We start from the raw sequence: 20,997 nt of genomic DNA on the forward strand, positions 1-20,997 counted from the left end.
TATTCTTGTAATCAATTATGCATATATGATTGATATTGCAAAGAAATTTTAAAGATTTCAGTTGATACATATGAAAAATTTTGCTTTTATCATGTATCACGGGTACCAAATACCAAATTTCCACTCACTTTAACCTGTAACTATGGCTATGTACATGTAGGTCATGCTTATATGCATGCATGTAATTCTGTTTTTATATTACGATTTTGTATACCAAATTGTTGTGGTAACAGCTATAACAGGTAAACTCCGCCCTCAGTTGATTATCGCTGTTGCTAAACTCCGCCCACAGTTTGACTGACGCTGTTCCGAGTCGATAAACGCGCATACGACTGGTTGAAACTATCCACGTGATTTGTGGTTTTAATGATCCGAAAGGCAATTCCGGACGCTTGGACGCATTTCACTGTAGATTATTGTAAAAAATCAGGGTTGACATTATAACATAACATAAAAGACATATGCATTTGATACCTGACTATATAATAGGCAAATAAATAAATAAATAATATTGTCAGGTTTAGCGGACTAGGTTTAGAGCAACTTGAATAAGCCCATTCATACAGTAATTAGTGACGTCACAATGGCCAGTTAAGCTCCGCCCACTGGTGGTCTAACTTTGGTGGTTTGTCTTTTTATTACTGTACAGTGTAAATTTTTACTTAATGATTCCTTCCTTATTTGCAGACCGATCCTTAAATGTCATACACAAAAAAGGAGATGGGATTATTCCCTTTCCAATGATGTCTTCCAATTTTCGCTGACATTTCTGTGTAGGTAGTAATCAACTTACCTGTATTTTCCCACTATACATTGTATGTCTCTACTAAACCCAAGCCAATTTAGGCAAATTTTGTTCTGACCAGTGTGACGTCAGCCTGAATGACCTTATGTATGCTAATATCAATTGCAGCTAGAAACCATACAGTATCCTGTAATTATACACAATCCATGCATCACATCAATTGATTTGATATTTTTTTGTAAATGAAATTAAGTTTTAGCGAAGTCAAGATTATGCCATAATGTATAACTATGCATCTTTAATTTACTGTTAAAGGGGCAATTCATTCTACGAGAACATTAAAATTTGTATATATATCGGAAAACCCCCAGTTCTAATGGAAATTAGATCAGTCGGTTTTACTGTGATATGTCAGAAAATCCCATGGTGGTGAAATGCGTGTGAAATGTTCAAACACACTCGCTGTCCGCCATTACACATTGTGGTCGAATATCTTGTATGCCGAACCCAGTCCCTTGCTCGTAGAGTAATGCTACTTTTGTCTAGAACAGCTCAAATCGCTCTGACAGAAGTGTGTTTACCTTATTAGGTGAATTGTCTTGCCTGAAAAATCATTATATCACCTCCACAGTGGTTATGTAGTTAATTTGTTTAACGTGCGTGACTTTGGCTCGGATATTGGTACAGCGTACATATTGTACCTGCTTAATCGTATTGATCAACGATTTGTAATTACAACGGTATAAATTAAAATACTAAACAATGACGTGGAATTTGTCAATATCTTATGTTATATGTTTCATAAGGAATGTAGAACAATACATTTATGCCATATTTTGCTTCTTGGTTATGTAAAAGAATTAGCGTGAGTGAATTGTCCCTTTAAAGCGACTGAAGAATCGGACGAGGATGATTTCCACGACTCATTCGGTGGAGCCGGGGACCGCCATGATGATGAACAAGTGACCCAGGACAAGGTTATATCTGCCGCCGACCACTTGGAAGCTACTGTTCATGAAAAATGCGACGACGATGTTGAGGCCCTTGAGGCTAAGTTAGAAACTTAGAAAAGAACGTCGGAAGATTGAATTGCACCGGGCTATAGGAGAGGAGACCCAGACTATCCAGACAATGCTCATCAAGCCTAAAGTCCACAACAAGCGCTGGCACCTACCTCCAGTGTTGCACCTACCAGCTCGTCATCCTCATCACCTGCAGGTGAGCTTGCCAACTTGTTAAAAAAATTGTGCAAACACCAGATAAGTCCCCCAAGGCGTTGCAGATTGTTGGTTTTTTATGGTCAGATGCGTTGGTACAAAACAACACCGCGTCACGCAAATCACTTGATAAGATTACAATTGAGGAATGGGGCTTTGCAAATGTGGAAATTATGCAAGAACTGATAAAAAAGATGCCTTGGCTAAAGTGGACATGTACTTAAAATACACGTCAGACATTTTCCGCCTCGCATCAAGATACGTGTGGTATTCCAATAGCACCACTCTCCAACTGTTTATGTCCAGAAGAGCGGGCGTGTCTGTTACCAGATGATTTTGAGTACAGGGATTTTTTATTGGACGGAATCCAACACGGCTTCAAATTAAGTACTGTATATGGACCACATTTCCCGGTCGATCGAGACAATTATTCTGCTCACATGTTTAGCGAAAAGAAATTGAGGTTGGTAACTATGCCGTTACAAAACCTCCACCGACAATTGTAAACTCCATCGGTGCCATACCTAAAGCTAATGGAGACATAAGAATTATCCCCGACACCAGTCAGCCGGAAGGATGTTCCCTCAACTCGTATACGTCTGACACTAGCTTAGAATATATGGACCTGCGACATACTATACAGTTGATTAGGCCAATTTCCTGGCTAAAGTGGATTTAAAAAGTGCTTATAGGTCTGTTAGGTGTCACCATTCCGAACATCATTTGACTGGCCTTAAATGGACATTTTCAGGGGATAATGAGCCCACCTTTATGTATGATGCAAAACTCCCGTTTGGTCATGCACGTAGTCTCAAAATTTTCCAAAACCTCGCTGCAGCCGTTTGTTATATTATGAAGATTAGGTACAATATCACTTGTATTGCCTATTTAGATGATTTTCTTGTAATTGAAAAAAAAGTTTTGACGCTTGTAAAAGGGGTCTTGCATTTTTATTGAGTACCCTCCGTATCCCCTCCCACACTCCCAGTAGCATTACTGAGGACATTCGGTATTTTTACCTCGCTTGCCAATGTGTTAAAACACTTGTTCTTTTTATTATTCTAGTCAAATTGTACTAAACCGTACATTATATTCTATTACCTGTATTCCTCTATGATTTTGTGTTGGGGTCTGTATTTGTACTTAAATTTTTTTTTTTTTTTTTTTTTTTTTGGGGGGGGGGGGGGTTCTGAGTTTATTGTTGTGGGTTCGGCCCTTACCTCAAGGTCAATATATTTGCTAATTTTGAACTATTGTCTTGCTGTTATTTTCGACTACTGTTCTGGGACGAGGTAAAGTTCTAATTTATAGGGATGTTCAAGGTAGCGCGTTAGGACTACATGTAGAATATGTCTGTACCCAATTGCGTTCATACCACCTTTAACGCATTCAAAACACTGTTTAATCCATATATTTACATAATTTGTCTACTTTTGCTTGTTCACCGTCAAATTTAAAACGGTGTTTGCTGTCATGGTGGGTAACTACATTGAACGGTAGTCAGGCAATCTCTCTCAGGGTGCATCGCGTTCCCGTCCCCATATTTTATGTAAATGTGGGGACCGCAATGAACTCTGGGAGATATTGGTAGCAGGATAACCGAATGTATATGTAGTTCCGAATCTTGAACGTCATATTTGCTTACTAAGATATAACAATGGTAACATTCAGATGTTTTAAAAACAAGTTTTTTTTTCCAATTTAGAAATATGATTACAAATTAATTAAGTCCATTTTCAGGTAACTATGGCGGAACTAAGTATTGCTGTCAGGGTAGTGATCCACAACAGAAAAAAATAAGATAAGTCAGTGAATGGTGGGAGATAACATAGTTTAAAATCAACCCGAGCTGAATGTATGTCATGAATGTGTCGGTCTGAAAATGAGATATATACATGTACATGTACACATTCTTGACATACATTCAGCAGCTTGGGTTGATTTTAAACTACGTTTTCCGAACATTCTTGCCCCCCTCCCCCACCTAGCTGATGGTCCCGACCACTGTTTACTACAATAACAATGTTTGAACACTAATTCTGTTTTGATATGAAATACATATTTAAGTTAAATATATAAATCTAATGACAACTCTTATTGTTATTTGCTCGTCTATTCGAAGAATAGGGGGAGCTAATGTTGTCACCCCGGCGTCGGCGTCGGCGTCGGCGTCAGCGTTGGCGTCCCATTTCACGTTAAAGTTTTTGAGCAAGTTTCTGTTTTGTCTATTGTTTAAGCTTAAGTCATCATAAATGTTTATGATTTTATTTTCCTAATGTGTATGGATGCTGAACGTGATAATACAACCAATTTCGGGCCCTTTAGGGGGTTTTTGAGTCTGTAAATTTGTCATATTTCCATGTTAAAGTTTTTGAGCAAGTTTCTATTTTGTCTATTGTTTATGATTTTATTTTCCTAGTGTGTATGGATGCTGAACGTGATAATACAACCAATTTGGGGCCCTTTAGGGGGTTTTTGAATCTGTTAATTTGTCATATTTCCATGTTAAAGATGCCATTATTTTTCACATAGACTCATAACATTGTGTTTACCATAAAAAAAATTATACTGCAAAAGAAGAACTTTCAACTTCTGTTGGAGGCAAAATAATATAGACTGAGGGCACTGCTTGAAATTTTTAAATAGTAAATACTTGAACATCAACTTCTTCTGAATAGGCGAGCTTTGCTGTTCTCCAACAGCTCTTGTTTTTGTTTACGCCTAAGTATTAGTCTTTAGACCCCGATTAGACCGAATATGTCTTTTAGTTTAACATAAATCAAAGAAAGTCTGTGTAAAGGTAAATGTAAACTAAGCAAGTAGTTTATAATTTAGATTTTCCATATGACCCAACATCTAAGTGTGAAGTAGAAGTACAGTATAGATGTAGTTCGGTCCCTGCTAATTTGGTCACAATGATCGGCCAATACCCTCCGGGTATAGGGGGTAATCGGGTGTACACCGCTGGTTTTGGCCTGACATCGGACAACATCGGTCAAAAATTTACAACACATCATTTACATTATCAAAGTACTCAAAGTACTGCAAATACAACGCAGCAGAAACAGAAAAATAGACTGAAATCAAATGAATTTCCAAAATCAAAATATATAAACCATATTATAAAGACTTTAATATCAATTATTTAAAGATGCTCCACCGCCGACAGAGCATAAATGATATTCATTATTTAAACAATAATTGGAGTTTAATCGTGTATATAATAGTCTAATTAACACAAAAACAATATAAAATAATTTATTTTGCCTTTGGTGCATGCGCATCAAGGACGTACATTTATAAATCCTTGATGCGCATTCAGTAGTTCATTCCATATAGGATTTAGTGTCAGGGATTTTTTCGGGGTGCAATTAATTATTTTTCATATTTTTAACTTGAGTAAAATTAGAAGCTCAAACTTTTCAATGGTGGTAATGGTGTAAAGTAAGTAACTTTTGTATCTGAAGAAAAATACTAAATCGTCTGCTCCTGTTTTTAAAAGTGGAAATATACCATTTGTGAGCGGTGGAGCATCTTTAAAGAATATTCCACTGATCATAGAAAATACTTATGTTTTGTATGACGTTTTTCTTAATTAAAGTTCCTAAGATTTTAAAATTACAAAAGAAGACAAAAGTCTTCATTAAAAATGAGTTTTTATCCTACTCTTGTTTCTTATGTTGCACATACACATATTTTGGTAAAACTATGCACACATGAGTGCAGCCTTTACCTAAGATATGATTTTAACAATCATTTAAAAACATTATTTAAGGTACACAGAAAGAACATCTGATTAGTTTACTTTTTAACTCTCATGTCTATAAGCCTTAGAAAGTAAATCCGATTTGACTTATCATTAACAGAGACTATAGTAAGTTGGACAGAGAAGTCACCAGCAGGCAACAGTCAGGGAGGACTTGTGCTGTGTATTATATAACACTCTGTGTATTCTACAGGGGCGTAGGAAGCGGGGGGGGGGGGGGGGGGCAGGGGGGGGGCCCGGGCACCCCCCCCCCCCCCCCCCGTTCCCCAGGACGGGGGGGGGCAAACATGTCTTTTTGCCCCCCCCCCCCATTTTCGCCGACTGAAATTTTCTAAAAAAGCTTATTTGAAAGAAAAAAAGGGTCCTCCTGCACATTTTTCGTACTTCATTCTAGAAAATTTTCCGCTGCGCGGCGCATTTCCTAAAAGGTTCAAGCACATAATGTCAAACCTTAAATTGTAAAAATTCAATACACACAAACTAAACTAAAAATGTCCATCAAGGGATTCTATGTACTATTTTAAAAAATGTCTCTTAAAAGATCAATTTGTTTATATGTCTTAGCGAGACAATTAATTCATTTTTTTTTTCTGTTACACAACAATGTGCCGATGGTGTGAAGCCGGTATATTCAGATCGAGTAGGGTTCCATAATGTTATGACGACACAATTATCATTTCTAAATGCAGGTAGCTTTAAATCGAAAAATTACCATGTTAAGAACGCTTTAAAATCATTAAACTTTATCGTAAAACTCATCTCAGCCATTCTAAATCATGATTTTTTCCCCGGGGGAGACCCCCCGGACCCCCTAACACCAAATTCTCGCGCCTTTGGGCGCTTGCAAATTCATCAAAATGCATCGTAAAACTCATCTAAGCCATACTAAATTGTAATTTTTTCTCGGGGGAGACCCCCGGACCCCCCAAACACCAAATTTCTCGCGCTTTCGGGCGATCGCAAAATCATCAAAATACATAAAACTCATCCCGGGGGTCACCCTCAGACCCCTAATAAAACACCAAAATCTTGCGCCTTCGACGCTCACATGCTAATTTGGCCAATTTGCGTATTCATTAATTTCCTTTTAGCAACCCCACTGTCTATAAATGTATACAAGAATTAAATTTAGTGATATATGAGAAATGTACATAAAGCATATATTATATGGTTGGGAGTTGAATTAATCTCCTCCTGTAGGTGTGGCGGGGGGGTTACAAAATATTGAGGACCTTTGCCCCCCCCCCCCCCCCATGACGTTTCATCTTCCTACGCCACTGTTCTATACACACTCTATGTATTATACCAATCAGAAGGCAGTCTTCCCATGACAACTGATTGGTCCAAAGGATTATTAATGGAAGTTTATGAATAAAATGGTTCAAGAGGTCACCAGTAGATATCATTATAGGGCAAGTCCTACTAATCAACAGTAAACTGGATAGCAATAATACAAACGCTACACGCGTTGTATTAAAAAAAGAGGCCGTGCGATAATCGTCTGTTCCCAAGGAGATTTTTGGACGCCGGCGAGGTAGTGAATACCGACCGAGCATCTAATGCTAATCGGCCGGTTGTTCGGGCGATAACCAGTTTATTTACGGGACATCGTGCGAACACACCCGAGTATACCTCACGTTGGGTGATGTGATTGCCGATCGATTCCCAGTCGGATATCGGACGGTTTGAAGGGCCGATTGTAAAAATACGGGACATCGGAGAAATTTTAGCTTCGAGTTAAAAATCCTCGGGCACTTCGATTCCCCGATGCTGCCTGAGAGTTCCAACCACCAATCGCGACCGGCCATATGTCTGGAGTACCCCCGTCCGGCCGGGAACCAGGCCAAATTGTTTTATGCATAATCGAAAGGGGCTGTGACCAAGCATTACTGAACTGAAAAGTCCATGTTTTGCATTCTTTGCCATTATTTACAAGCAATACAACAATCTACGACTCAACAGTAATACCTAAGGTTAGGCCTGGTGCATAATGTTCAAGTATACGTAAGAAGTGATATACTGAATACAAAATAGAGTAAATCTTTCCGCTTCAACAGTAGCTACAATGTACCTACTGATGCATGGTCTGAATACCTAAGGTTAGGCCTGGTGCATAATGTTCAAGTATACGTAAGAAGTGATATATGTATACTACATACAAAATCTTTCCGCTACACCTACTGATGCATGGTCTGAAATGTCACTTGAGCGACTAGAAGACATCTTGTAATACACAACCGGAAAACATTTGCATGTTACATGTACATTGAGAGATCAAGAGGTTATTCCGGTAAGTTGTTCATGGTGTTTTTCAATGCGATCATAAACACAGATATTGAGGGGGAAATTAAAAACCAGCAATTTTTGCATGTAGAGTGATATCCATTCTACCGACGAGATGTGTTGATTGAAGCCAAAGGATGCACGATTCGTTCAAGCTAAGCCACATAATTCAAGCGAGTCGGAGCAACGGGTGATTTGTTTACATTTTCGTTGTCAAAATATGGAGCATGCGGTGCTATTACGTAGTTTACACTTGGTGTAAAGATGCATAATTGGTGTTAGATGTTTGCAGATTAATTTGTAAAGAAATTTAAGGTGTAATTCAGTGGTGATTTGATGAAATAGTGAATATATTGGGGACGGTGGTATGGGTGAGGAGGCCGAAAGCCGGCGACGGCGGCCTGGGTGAGCACGGCCATGAATTTCATAATGAAGAAACGAGTGTTAGGCCAATTTTGCTGCTTTATAGTAATTTGTTAGCGTTATAAATCATAAACTAGTGTCATGTAATCTTATTAAGAAATTACAATTACTTGATATTCCAACTACACATGGAATCCTGTGAGCGATACGTGTATGTTTTATGTTTATATCTTTCTTTCATTCAAGTAATTAATTACTATACTATGTAAATCTATGGTAATGAACGCTTTTTGTAAGCGTTCACAGAAACATATATACATGTTTCTGTATATATGTTTCTGTGAACACTTACTAAAAGCGTGAACTCTCTGTACTCATGTATAATCATGAGTGGTCAAGGAAGTAATCAAGCGTAACGACCTACAACTAACCTGTGTATAGCCAGCAGACCGCCTTTTACTAAAACACGGAACCATACTAAAATACCTTAAAAACTTTAGTAGTAACCCAGCAGACGCCATATTGGATTTACTGTCGATCGGTAAGATGAGTACGCTAACGCTCACGAGCGCTAGACATTGTCAGTCGTGTAATTCTACAGTGTAGACGTGTTTTGTACATGTAGAATTTTAATGCTTTTGAAATCAATAATTAATCTGCCTGATTATTAATTTCTCTGAACACAGCGTAAGCCTAGCCTGTTTTTCTAAGTTCAAATGTTATATTGTACAACGTTAAGTTCTCGTATAATAGTTAACCGTTTTGCTAATTGCTAAAGTAAAGCTGATGCAGATATCAAACATGTTTCCCGTTTACACATTTGTTTAAGACCTCTGGCCTGTGTTTATTATCGGAATAAGTAGTCGATCTTTGAACTTTTTATTATATATGGTTTTTAGCTCACCTGGCCCGAAGGGCCGGTGAGCTATTGCCATGGCGCGGCGGCCGTCGTCCGTCGTCCGTCGTCCGTCCGTCCGTCGTCCGTCCGTCAACATTTCCTTTAAATCGCTACTTGTCCTAGAGTTCTGGATGGATTGTAACCAAATTTGGTCAGAAACTTCCTTAGGGGAAGGGGATCAGATTTTGCATAAATGGTGACCCTGACCCCCCTGGGGCAGGAGGGGCGGGGCCCAATAGGGGTAATAGAGGTAAATCCTATAAAATGCTACTTGTCCTAGAGTTCTGCATGGATTGCAACCAAATTTGGCCAGAAACTTCCTTCGGGGAAGGGGATCAGATTTTGCATAAATGGTGACCCTGACCCCCCTGGGGCAGGAGGGGCGTGGCCCAATAGGGGTAATAGAGGTAAATCCTATAAATCGCTACTAGTCCTAGAGTTCTGCATGGATTGTAACCAAATTTGGCCAGAAACTTCCTTAGGGGAAGGGGATCAGATTTTGCATAAATGGTGACCCTGACCCCCCTGGGGCAGGAGGGGCGGGGCCCAATAGGGGAAATAGAGGTAAATCCTATAAATCGCTACTTGTCCTAGAGTTCTGCATGGATTGCAACCAAATTTGGCCAGAAACTTCCTTAGGGGAAGGGGATCAGATTTTGCATAAATGGTGACCCTGACCCCCCTGGGGCAGGAGGGGCGGGGCCCAATAGGGGTAATAGAGGTAAATCCTATAAATCGCTACTTGTCCTAGAGTTCTGCATGGATTGCAACCAAATTTGGCCAGAAACATCCTTAGGGGAAGGGGATCAGATTTTGCATAAATGGTGACCCTGACCCCCCTGGGGCAGGAGGGGCGGGGCCCAATAGGGGTAATAGAGGTAAATCCTATAAATCGCTACTTGTCCTAGAGTTCTGCATGGATTGCAACCAAATTTGGCCAGAAACATCCTTAGGGGAAGGGGATCAGATTTTGCATAAATGGTGACCCTGACCCCCCTGGGGCAGGAAGGGCGGGGCCCAATAGGGGTAATAGAGGTAAATCCTATAAATCGCTACTTGTCCTAGAGTTCTGCATGGATTGCAACCAAATTTGGCCAGAAACTTCCTTAGGGGAAGGGGATCAGATTTTGCATAAATGGTGACCCTGACCCCCGTGGGGCAGGAGGGGCGGGGCCCAATAGGGATAATAGAGGTAAATCCTATAAATCGCTACTTATCCTAGCGTTCTGGATGGATTGTAACCAAATTTGGCCAGAAACATCCTTTGGGGAAGGGGAACAGAACTTGTATAAATTTTGGCTCTGACCCCCGGGGGTAGGAGGGGCGGGCCCAATAGGGGAAATAGAGGTAAATCCTATAAATCGCTACTTGTCCTAGAGTTCTGCATTGATTGTAACCAAATTTGGCCACAAACATCCTTTAGGGAAGGGAAACAAAACTTGTATAAATTTTGGCTCTGACCCCCCTGGGGGCAGGAGGGGCGGGGCCCAATAGGGGAAATAGAGGTAAATCCTAAAAATCGCTACTTGTCTTAGAGTTCTGCATGGATTGTAACCAAATTTGGCCAGAAACATCCTTGAGGTTAACAGAATTCGTATACATTTTGGCTTTGACCCCCTGGAGCAGAAAGAGTGGGGCCCAATAGGGGAATTAGAGGTAAATATTCAAATTCCTTTAGAAAAGAAACAATGAACTTATATTCAGAACATTACATAGCATTACAAACCAGGTGAGCGATACAGGCCCTCTGGGCCTCTTGTTTATATGCTTTACGATCCCCACGGCTCGCCCAAATTACGGTTTAAAATTTAAGCCCAATGATGTAATCTCTCACACATATATTGCAGTTTTCGGCTTATCTCCTTCACATAAAGACGATAAGAAAAAATGATAAGAAGTCCTAAAATAAATATACGCATTGTAATCACCGTGTCACGTTAATCTTGGTAGGGTAGAGCCAGTACGTATGTATGGAGTAGAAATTTAGAAATTTAGAAGTTGTATGGGTCTTAATTGGGAGAAAACGCCTGAGATGTTGTTTTCTGGTCAGTAATCTCCTGAAAATCATAAGGATGGATGTATTAAGCTGTGAAAATCATTCAATGACCCAGACAAAACTGTATGATGCCTTATATTTCAAACATAAGAAGCAACACGCATATTTTTCGCTATCAAAGTTCTTGTTTTATGCTTTATACAAATGTATATGAAATCGCATCTGCAGAAATTACTTTACAATTACTATAAATACTGTAAAATGTTTAACTAAGGACCACAATTTAGAATCTTGGTCTGACCGTGTGTATTCAGTTCACAGCACTGTAGAAATTAATGCGTGATTTTGGCGGTACACAAATTGGAGAGTTGGTGTAGAATATGCCAGAGAAAAACACACCTATCGAGGGCAGAACAAGACAAAACACACCTGTTGTGTAAAATGCAACGGTATTTCAGTTTTCTACAAGGTCAATTGTGGATTGATTCAAAGAGAAATATTGTTTGCAATACTATTTACATTGTTTGTCAATTACTTAGAAATTAATATATTAATAATAATTGCCCTTCATTAGAGATACATGTATCTTTTCTCGAAGTATGCAGATGGTATGGTGTTGCGAGCCAGCTCATCAGAAGATCTCCCAAGTCATGTTGAATTCCCTCAGGATTATACTACAAAATGAAGGCTTACTGTTATTGTAAAGAAAACCAAAATAATTGTTTTTGAAAGTGGTTGAACTATTAGAAATAATGAAAAATGGTATTACAATAGTGAGCTAATTGAGATAATAAATATATTCAATATTTGCGGGTTGATGTTGAACTAAAACGGAAAATTCTTTAAGACCCAAAAGCAAATCTCAAAACAAGGTAAAAAACTGTTCGCTGTTTCTAACTTTATGTAAAAACGTTGTTTTTGATATTGAAACCAGTTTGGCAGTTTTTTTATTCTTACGTTAGAAAGGTTTTGAATTATGGTTGTGAGATATGGGGGTTTCATAAACCACCTGACATCAAAAAGGTACGCATAAGCTTCTTAAAAGAGTACTTGGTGTGAAGAAAAACACTTCTTATAACTAATGCTATGGTATATATTGAACTTGGAAGATATTCTTTATCTACTATCAGGAAAATAAGAATATTTAATTACTGGATGAAACTAAAAAAATTATAACAATTGCATTTTAAAGGAATGTCCTAAAATGGAAGAAACTATCAATAACTGGATTTACAGTTGAAACTTGAATTAAATGATTGTTGGTTGGACTATATTATGTATGATATGGAAACGTTTCTTAAATTAGATTCTGAGCTACTTAAACTTAAATTAGAAGACCATTTCAGACAGGAATGCATTATATTGATAAATGACGCGTCTAAAGGTATCCATATAAACACCTTATTACTACCTATTTTTGTCAACCTTGTTTAAGTAAAGCTTTAGACATCAAAGTTCAAAGATATATATCATAATTTCGGTTATCTGTCCATGATTTGAAAATATAGAGAGGAAGATACAGAAATACCCCTAAAATCAGAGATTATGTTCATTTTGCAATGATGATATTGAAGATGAACTTCATTTCATAATTAAATGTAATATGAACGGTTTATAAAACCTTTGTTTGTCAGATACCCTAGCATTTACAAGGTAATTCAATTATTCAATACACAAAATTTGATAGAATTTAATAATCTAGGTAAATATATCTTTTTAGCTTTGGAAAGAAGAAAAATGCTGTCAAATTAAGACCAATCTTTGTAAACCCCCCCCCCCCCCCCCCCCCCCCCCCCCCCCCCCCCCCCCCCCCCCCCCCCCCCCCCCCAATCTTTGTAACCCCCCCCCCCCCCCCCCTCTCTCTCTCTTAATGCTACAATAGCAAATATAATACTAATAGTCATTTTATATTAAAAATGTATGTACACGCATTATATCTGAAATGTATTATATATGAAATTTGTATGAATGGACGTGAAAGTGTATGTCGTTCTGCAACGTAAACATTGATTTATGTCTTATTATGCACATGTTTATATATTGCGATAAGTTATGTTTTGAATTTGAAACTATCGAGGGCCGAATGCCAAAGATATGGTGTTTTCTGTGGCCTATTCCACACCAACTCGTGGTTTATTCATCTTTAAAAAATCCCATCCCCTTTTGAACCCCATCCAGCATTGCAACAATTCAACTACCAACTGTTGGATAGTTGAGTGTAACTGAATTTGTTACACAGGTTATGGTCTAATGAACACATATAGGTAAGGTACACGAGCATTCCATTTACCATAACGTAGTTGCATGGCCATCAAATCAGATTGGATTAGTAATGTACAGTAATAGTGATAACTAATCATAAGTCACACACAACGATCCCAAAAAATTTCCCCGAATTTAGTTCTTTTGTGTATATTAAATGAAGATTTTAAATTGATATATCCTATTTTCAGTGATTAAATGATATTTATGATGAGGGAATTATAAATTCCAAAAGAGCAAAAGTATTCTTGGAATCCATTTTATCATAGGGAACATAACACACCTTTAAAGGAGAGTTGAAAATAATTGCGATGTAATTCTACACCATGACAATCCACTTATTTAGACGTGGGGTGTCATCCTGACAAAGGAAATTGCTTAAGGATTCTAAAACCAGTATTATTCTAAATGGAAATCGAAGGTGATTTCATATTGAAATCCTTGATACTCTAAACAAAAAAAACATTTTCAACACAAAGGCATATATGCCTTGTGTTTATACAAGCACGTATGGCTGACCTACTAATTTAAATGCGGTTGACCTCTCATTTAAATGCTGCCCGTCATTTGCATATGTGTACGTGTCTGCGCAACTTCCGGTTGAAAGAAGGTCACACTAAAGAAAGGATTTTGCCGATATTATTACGTGTTAATATGAATCAATGTTCAGCAATAATAGCAATTGATAGTAACAAAACATTTGTACTTAGTGTCCATTGTGCACGAAGGGTCATTTAGAACACATGTACGGAGCCAAGGGATATTTATTAATTAATTAATCGATTTTTTTTTCTTTTTGCAAAAGTTGTTTTGGGGATTTTGTTTTCTGATACAATATCTATACATGTACATGTTCAAGTATTATATATTCTTCATGCATGTCTATCTCAGTGAAATGAACCTTTGATATTCATTGTCTTTTAATGTTCTCAATGCTTAAATATTTTGCATATTATTTGACTATCCATCAACGGTAATACTAGCCATCATTGGATAGTGAAACTATAAATCTGGTGTATACGATGGATAACGTCACAGGATTTTTCAAATTTTAGTTCGGGTAAGAGCTGTTCGTATCCTAGGTCGGTAACAGGCGCAATGTAACGTTACGTCTTAAGAAAATGAAATATTTAACTAATATTTTGTTTGATTTCTTTGTAGAGTTCTTCATCGTCTTTCAAGTTACTTTGACCTGATGTAGAAAAGAACAACATGGCTTTCAGTGCGACTAAATCCGTTAAGTTGACGCCATTGCTGTGTATGACTTTACTCCTTTGTTTCCAAAGCGGAAGTGCAAAGACAATATTTGTCTTGGGCGGAAATGGACTTTTAGGTGCCGCTTCCATGGAGCGCCTTATTGAAAAGGGAGATAGTCTTATGGTTGTCAATAGAGGCAATTGGTATTGGGACACATCCGACTTAATTCTTCCTTTCGTGACATCGATCCGCTGTAACCGCCACAGGTCCTTAAGCGAGTGTCCAGATATGAACTTTTTACTTTCTGGAGATGGGAAAGACGTCATGTTTGACGCTGTTATAGATTTCAGTTCTTTTGAAGGGAAACACGTTGCGGACGTTTTGGAAGTTCTCCACGATCGAATCGACCGATACATTTTCATCAGCTCTGACTCCACGTATGAAGTTTGCATGAAGAATCATAGTAAACCGACGGTTGAGTCTGATGCTGTGCGACCAATACCTGAAGCGGAGAGGATCATATACAGTCAAAAGGATGTATATGGGCACAGAAAATTGGAAGGCGAAGAAGTGTTAGAGGCACAAAAAGATGGGGGAGTGCCATTTGTTGCTCTACGTCTACCAGATGTCATTGGACCACGTGACAATACTTACCGATGGTGGATGTATCAGCTTTGGATCAAACTTTCCGACTACCTTGACCGACCACTTTCTGTACCAGAAGAGTTGAATAGTCGACCATTAAGCTTTGTTTACTCCTATGATGTAGCAGATATACTTATTTATCTTCTCGACGCAGAACTGGATGTTTATAATCAGGCATATAATTTAGCAATGGAAGAAAATCCTACCCTGACTGAACTATTGAAAGAAATGGCGACATTTTTAGACCGCCCAGACATTCAGATAGTAATGAACAAAAATTCGATGACGTACCTTTGGCCGTCAGAACCTTCCCAGCAACAGTATGACGTATCTGAGTTGTCTGCTAGTGACGAAGGCTGGTCGTCTGCACTCTACCTATTCCCATCTGTGTCTTTGGGTGCTATTGAAACTTCCAAAGCCAAACGAGTACTCGGTTGGACTCCGACGTCACTTACAGAGGCTGTGCGGAAATCGATTATGTTTTTTGAAGAGGCAATGCTTTCGAGTGACTTTGAAGGGGAAAGAAAAGAAATAAAACGATCTCTTCTGTTGCATTTCAGTAAAGATCACGTACGGTCTCTGAGAGGCATAGATATAATGTACCCGAAGCACCAGAATATACACCAGGAACTCTGAATCCAGCCTGAGAAGAAAAATGTTTATTATAACACCACCATACATCTTTATGTTGTATTAATTAAATACTCTTTTATAATAAAAGACAAAACTATTGTTCTTATGTTTTAAACACAAATTCTAAAATGATGTTGATTTAACGCCTGTTTTGATTGGATTTTTTTCATAATTCAAACTCATGACGTTGTCGTGGCGATGTTGGCATCGGTAGACACGGCTTCACAAGGTTTTGTTTTATTCTTATGTGAAGTACAGAATACAGTCACTAAGCCACTAAGATGACTTTTCATACACAAGAGATGGCGAGAATAGAGTACACTGGTCAATAATAAATGATAATAATGGTAGTAATGGATTTTATCTTCATTCAATTGCACATTGAGTGAAAGATTTTTCTCATATGTGGTCGAACATATAAAATATACAGTAGTTACAGCATAGTAAATAAACATACAGTAATTATTATACACTAACACAGCATACAATAAACCTAATGTTGTAAGATAACATGAAATACTAAATTAAGGCTTTAAAATTCAACACATAATAGGATACATTTATTGAAATTTAAGGTATTATCCATATATAAATTCAATTATTACAGTTATGATTTTTACGTTCTGCATTTAATTTTGAACGTAATCAGGGATTTTTTTTCGGTGACTCTTACAAGAAGGCTATTTCAATGTGCTGGACCATTGAATTTAAAAGAGATTTTGAACTCGCAAAATTGCTTTGGCAAAACAAATTTTCCTGTTGTGGAAGATCTTGCTTGAACAAATCAAGAAAAGGACAAATTATTTTATATGTAGATTACAATGACTGAAAGGGATGTACACTACTTATTAGGGTGTTACAGTCTAGGTAGACAGAACACAAAGTATTCATAATTTTAGACATCAAAATACAGTCATTGTATTCAACTTTGTTGATGGAAGGCAACCATTTCAATTTGACAAATAACACTATAATCTAAATTGATTTTCTGGATTTAAATTGATTTTCTGGATTTATCTAAGTTTTTTCAACAAATTTCTGTGAACAGTGTCTCCAAATGTAGGAACAATAATTAATATATGGCAAAATAATACAATTATGGTAAGTGGCTCTAGCCGAAATTGGTATTTATTTTTGTTTATTCTGCACGGCTGATACAGGTTATTTTCTTTCTCAGAACATCTTGTATATTTCAAGATAGATTTTCATCGCTAATCACACCTATAAGCTTTTCTTTCTTCACATTTTGTAACTGAAAATTGCCATCTGACATTGCCTCTGTTTACTATCAATTACATGGTTAACAACAAAAACACATCTGTCGTTTTACAGGAAGAGACGAATTCGTCGTTTGCACTTTTCAATCACACCAGCTTTTAACGTTATCAAAGTAATTTTGTAGACATATTTTAGTGATATGAAATTGACTGCCTACTTTATATAACAGTATCGTCTTCATAATATAAAATTGACATCGTTTAGAGTGAAAGGAGATATCTTTAATATAATAAAACATTATGGGCATAAAATGGAACATTGGGAACTCCAGTTTGGATTTCTAGGAGATTACTAAGAACATTACTAAAAGATACCTTATGAAATCGATGTATTAAGTAGAAAGAATAGAAGTGGATAACATGTTCAGAACACTCATGTAGTTAATATAGTTATATTTTCTAAACTAATAGCTTGTGAATGAGTTCAGAGATAGTTTTGTGATTTACCTTTATTTCTTCAAAGGGCGCGTTATTCTCAAGAATAGTTTAATTTATGCACATAGGTTTCCTAACGCTCACTTTAAAATATTGATGGATTAAGACACACAAAAGGTTTAGTTTAAACATTTTATTGAAACAAAAGGATTGGGCACAAGTTATTTCAACTTATATCAAGCCCTCTCCAATAATATTACATATATACATAATCAAGATTTGAAGATGGCAGACTTAAAATATTTTTCAGAAACGAAATCTCATACATACTCAAAATTAATATAAACATAGAATTAACGTAGTAGTTTTAAACATACAAAGTACATTTCCATTTTTCTTACAAACTCCATGGCGGATAGAGGGGGGGGGGGGGGGGCTGGAGAAAGAGATAGAGTGAGGATTATTAAAATATCTTTTTGTATCAAGAATGTATTTTTGAGTTTCATTAATAGTAAATTCATTTTCGTTATATGTTAAGTTTTAGAATCACCGAACAACAAGGTTTTAAGGCTGAGTGGTATATAATCGTTTAAATTTCTGTAAAGCTCTATACGTTGCCGAGCATATAAGTTGCAATTAAAAAAATAATGATATGCGTCTTCACATTCAAATCCACATGCACAGCTTTGGTCGTCAGAAAGATTTACTCTGAACAGGTCATATTTTAGGATACTTGATTTATTTCTTAGTCTGCAGTGCAAGATATTAGTTTTCCGGTCACCAAGGAGAAATAGATAGGATTGACATGAATTATGTTTTTTTACAGAGGGTATCTCTAAAAGTGCTAAACCTGTTTGTATGTCTAATATTAGTATCTAAACTGTTCCAGGGCCTTATAATTGATGGAAAGAAAGACAAATTAGTTGTTTCCAGACGGTTTTTGGGTAAGGTGTAATTTTCGGAGTCTCTTAGTCTGAATCTAGTGTTTTCAGAATTTAAAGGAGGGAGTAGAGTAGAAAGATAAGAGGGTGTTAGTCGATTATGTACTTTGAAAAATAAGTTAATTTTACGTCTAAATCTGCGGTCAGATAAGGTTTCCCACCCCGTTTCGGAATAAAGAGATTGCCTAATAGTATATGAAGGTAGTCCTGTCACTATCCTAGCAGCTTCTAACGCAAAAAGGTCCCAACTCATACGTAGTCCTTTCTATTTGTTTTGTGTATTTTTTCTTTGAATAATTGATTTACTAAACTTTTTACATCAATATATTCAGGTTAACTTTTGTAAGACAGCCTCATAATTCAGATACAGGTAAAATGTGAACGAACAGAGGTATGTATTATTAGAATTAAAAGGTTCAATTCACTATACTTACATATTTATATTTCCATAATTAAGTTAAATGGATTGATGGATTGGTTTCTCGGACAAAGTACTAAACCTTATCAAAATAGATCATTTTATGGCTAAATATCCCCAGAATGCATTTATGTCTGTGAGCAAATGTGAAATATTTCATCTATTATCGTACTAAAATGAATTTTGAGTTGTCCCTTTAGTTAAATATTATGAAATGCATAATAAACTTGTGTCCATGAATAAGTACAATATGAGACATTATTATCAAGATCTGAACAACGACTGGAAGATAAATAAGTAAATGAAAAAGAAATTGTCGAAAACTTTAATAGTGTAAGTAAATTGTAATTAAATTCAAAATTCCATTTGTATTTTCAATTTATGGCAAGCATCTATTGATTTTAAAGCGTCATTTGTTGATATTTAAGTTCCTGAAAAGTAAAAACTTTTTTACATTGCATGTAAGTTTCTTTCACCTATCATATAATTAAATCAAACATTAATTTTGTGACATCACAATTGAACTGGTAAGTCGGACTTTCTCTTGTGGGGCAACCGAAACCCCATATTTAACTATATCACCCTCTACCTGCTCAGCAACTTCAAACTGGATGGCAGCATAACGACATATTTGATATCAACGTGCCCTTTTTAGGACAATTTTTTACCCATAAGGGCACCTATTGGCAATTTTAGCGAATCATGCCAACCGGAAGTGCCAAAGACAATGGCGGAGCGATCTAAGTTACGACAAAGAAATCAGCTTCCAGGAGCGGATCCAAGACGAAAGTCCATCAGTATGTCACTCCATTAAATAGCGGTGAAGATGCAGAAAATACATTGACGTGCAACACTTGCATGATCGACTTCCAACTATCAGAAGCGAGGCTACTGAAATGCAGAAGATGCAAACTCGAAAATTTCCATCAAATGTCTTCATAAAAAGAAAGTAGAATACGATATGTTAAAGAAATCGGACTCGTTGTGGGTTTTTTCGGACTGCAGAGAGACTGTGGAAAGAATAGTGAATGCTGATATAGAGAAGAAATGCGATGTTAAGAGTTCATGTCTGTCTACGAAGATAGAATAGCCGATCTCGAGGCAAGAATGACGACAAAATGCAATGAAAGTCGGATGAAACAACTTTAAGACGAGAGAGATAAAGCAAGGAAAGAAGAGCCGAGGACGTATAGTCAAGTTGTCAGCAAACCGAAGGAGGTCTTGACTGAAATCAACAAGAGAAAGTCACGGGAGAATAATATCATTATATTCAACATCAAAGAGGTAGAATCAGAGAATGTGGAAACAAGGAAACATGAGGATGAATCATTTGTGAATCGCCTCTGTAGTATCATGAAAACAATGAAAGATAACGCGAGAAAAAAAACACGAGACTTGGCAAAAGAGAACAAAGGGACAGCGGAATAGGAAATAAGAGGCCAGTTTAAGTAATCTTTAAGGTTTATCAAGCAAAGAATTTGTTCATGAGCACTTAAAAAATCTCGCCGAGGTAACTGACAAGAGTATTAAGAATATTAGTGTCACTCATGACATGACACAGGAAGAAAGAAAGTTATCAAAGGAAAAAGTTACGGAGGCAAAATCGCGCAGTGAAAAGTCAGGGGAATGGAAATACGTTGTTCGCGGCCCACCATGGGATATGCGGACAATAAAGATGAAGAAAGTGCGGAAAGATTAGACTCGCTGTACACAAATATACGCAATCATCTAAATATTCTTTTTACAAATGCAGATACTTTGATCCAACATAAATTACATTAGTTAAGGAAATTAATAATTCGAGAAAACCCAGATATAATAACTATTTCTGAAGTTTAACCAAAGAATTGTTAAATAGAAATTGAACTTTCTGAATATAATATAGAGGAGGGATATGAAATGCTATCACTAAATATGACAAATAAATCGCCCGAAAGAGGAATGGTCATGTATATAAAATAGTCTTAAATATTCCAAGATC

The 20,997-nt window shown here is 37.1% G+C and overlaps 1 protein-coding gene across 3 annotated transcripts; it reads left to right on the plus strand.

Annotated features, from left to right (window-relative positions):
- Nucleotides 1–7,830: 7,830 nt before the first annotated feature.
- Nucleotides 7,831–16,126, plus strand: LOC138320932 (uncharacterized). Of its 3 annotated transcripts, none has more exons than XM_069264244.1 (2): nt 7,831–8,018; nt 14,692–16,126. In XM_069264244.1, the coding sequence occupies exon 2, from the start codon at nt 14,743–14,745 to the stop codon at nt 16,006–16,008; it is 1,266 nt and encodes a 421-aa protein (XP_069120345.1). In that variant the 5' UTR covers nt 7,831–8,018; nt 14,692–14,742; the 3' UTR covers nt 16,009–16,126. The 3 variants fall into 3 exon arrangements, with proteins under 3 accessions (XP_069120345.1, XP_069120347.1, XP_069120346.1); XM_069264246.1 differs by lacking the exon at nt 7,831–8,018 and adding an exon at nt 8,181–8,201; XM_069264245.1 differs by lacking the exon at nt 7,831–8,018 and adding an exon at nt 8,782–8,915.
- Nucleotides 16,127–20,997: the final 4,871 nt, after the last annotated feature.

Source organism: Argopecten irradians, chromosome 4 (assembly GCF_041381155.1).
Source record: "Argopecten irradians isolate NY chromosome 4, Ai_NY, whole genome shotgun sequence".
NCBI classification, from domain to species: domain Eukaryota; kingdom Metazoa; phylum Mollusca; class Bivalvia; order Pectinida; family Pectinidae; genus Argopecten; species Argopecten irradians.

What these genes read in the sequence shown, in the direction of transcription:
- LOC138320932 (XM_069264244.1), top strand. Translation starts at nt 14,743, where the DNA reads ATGGCTTTCAGTGCGACTAAATCCGTTAAGTTGACGCCATTGCTGTGT.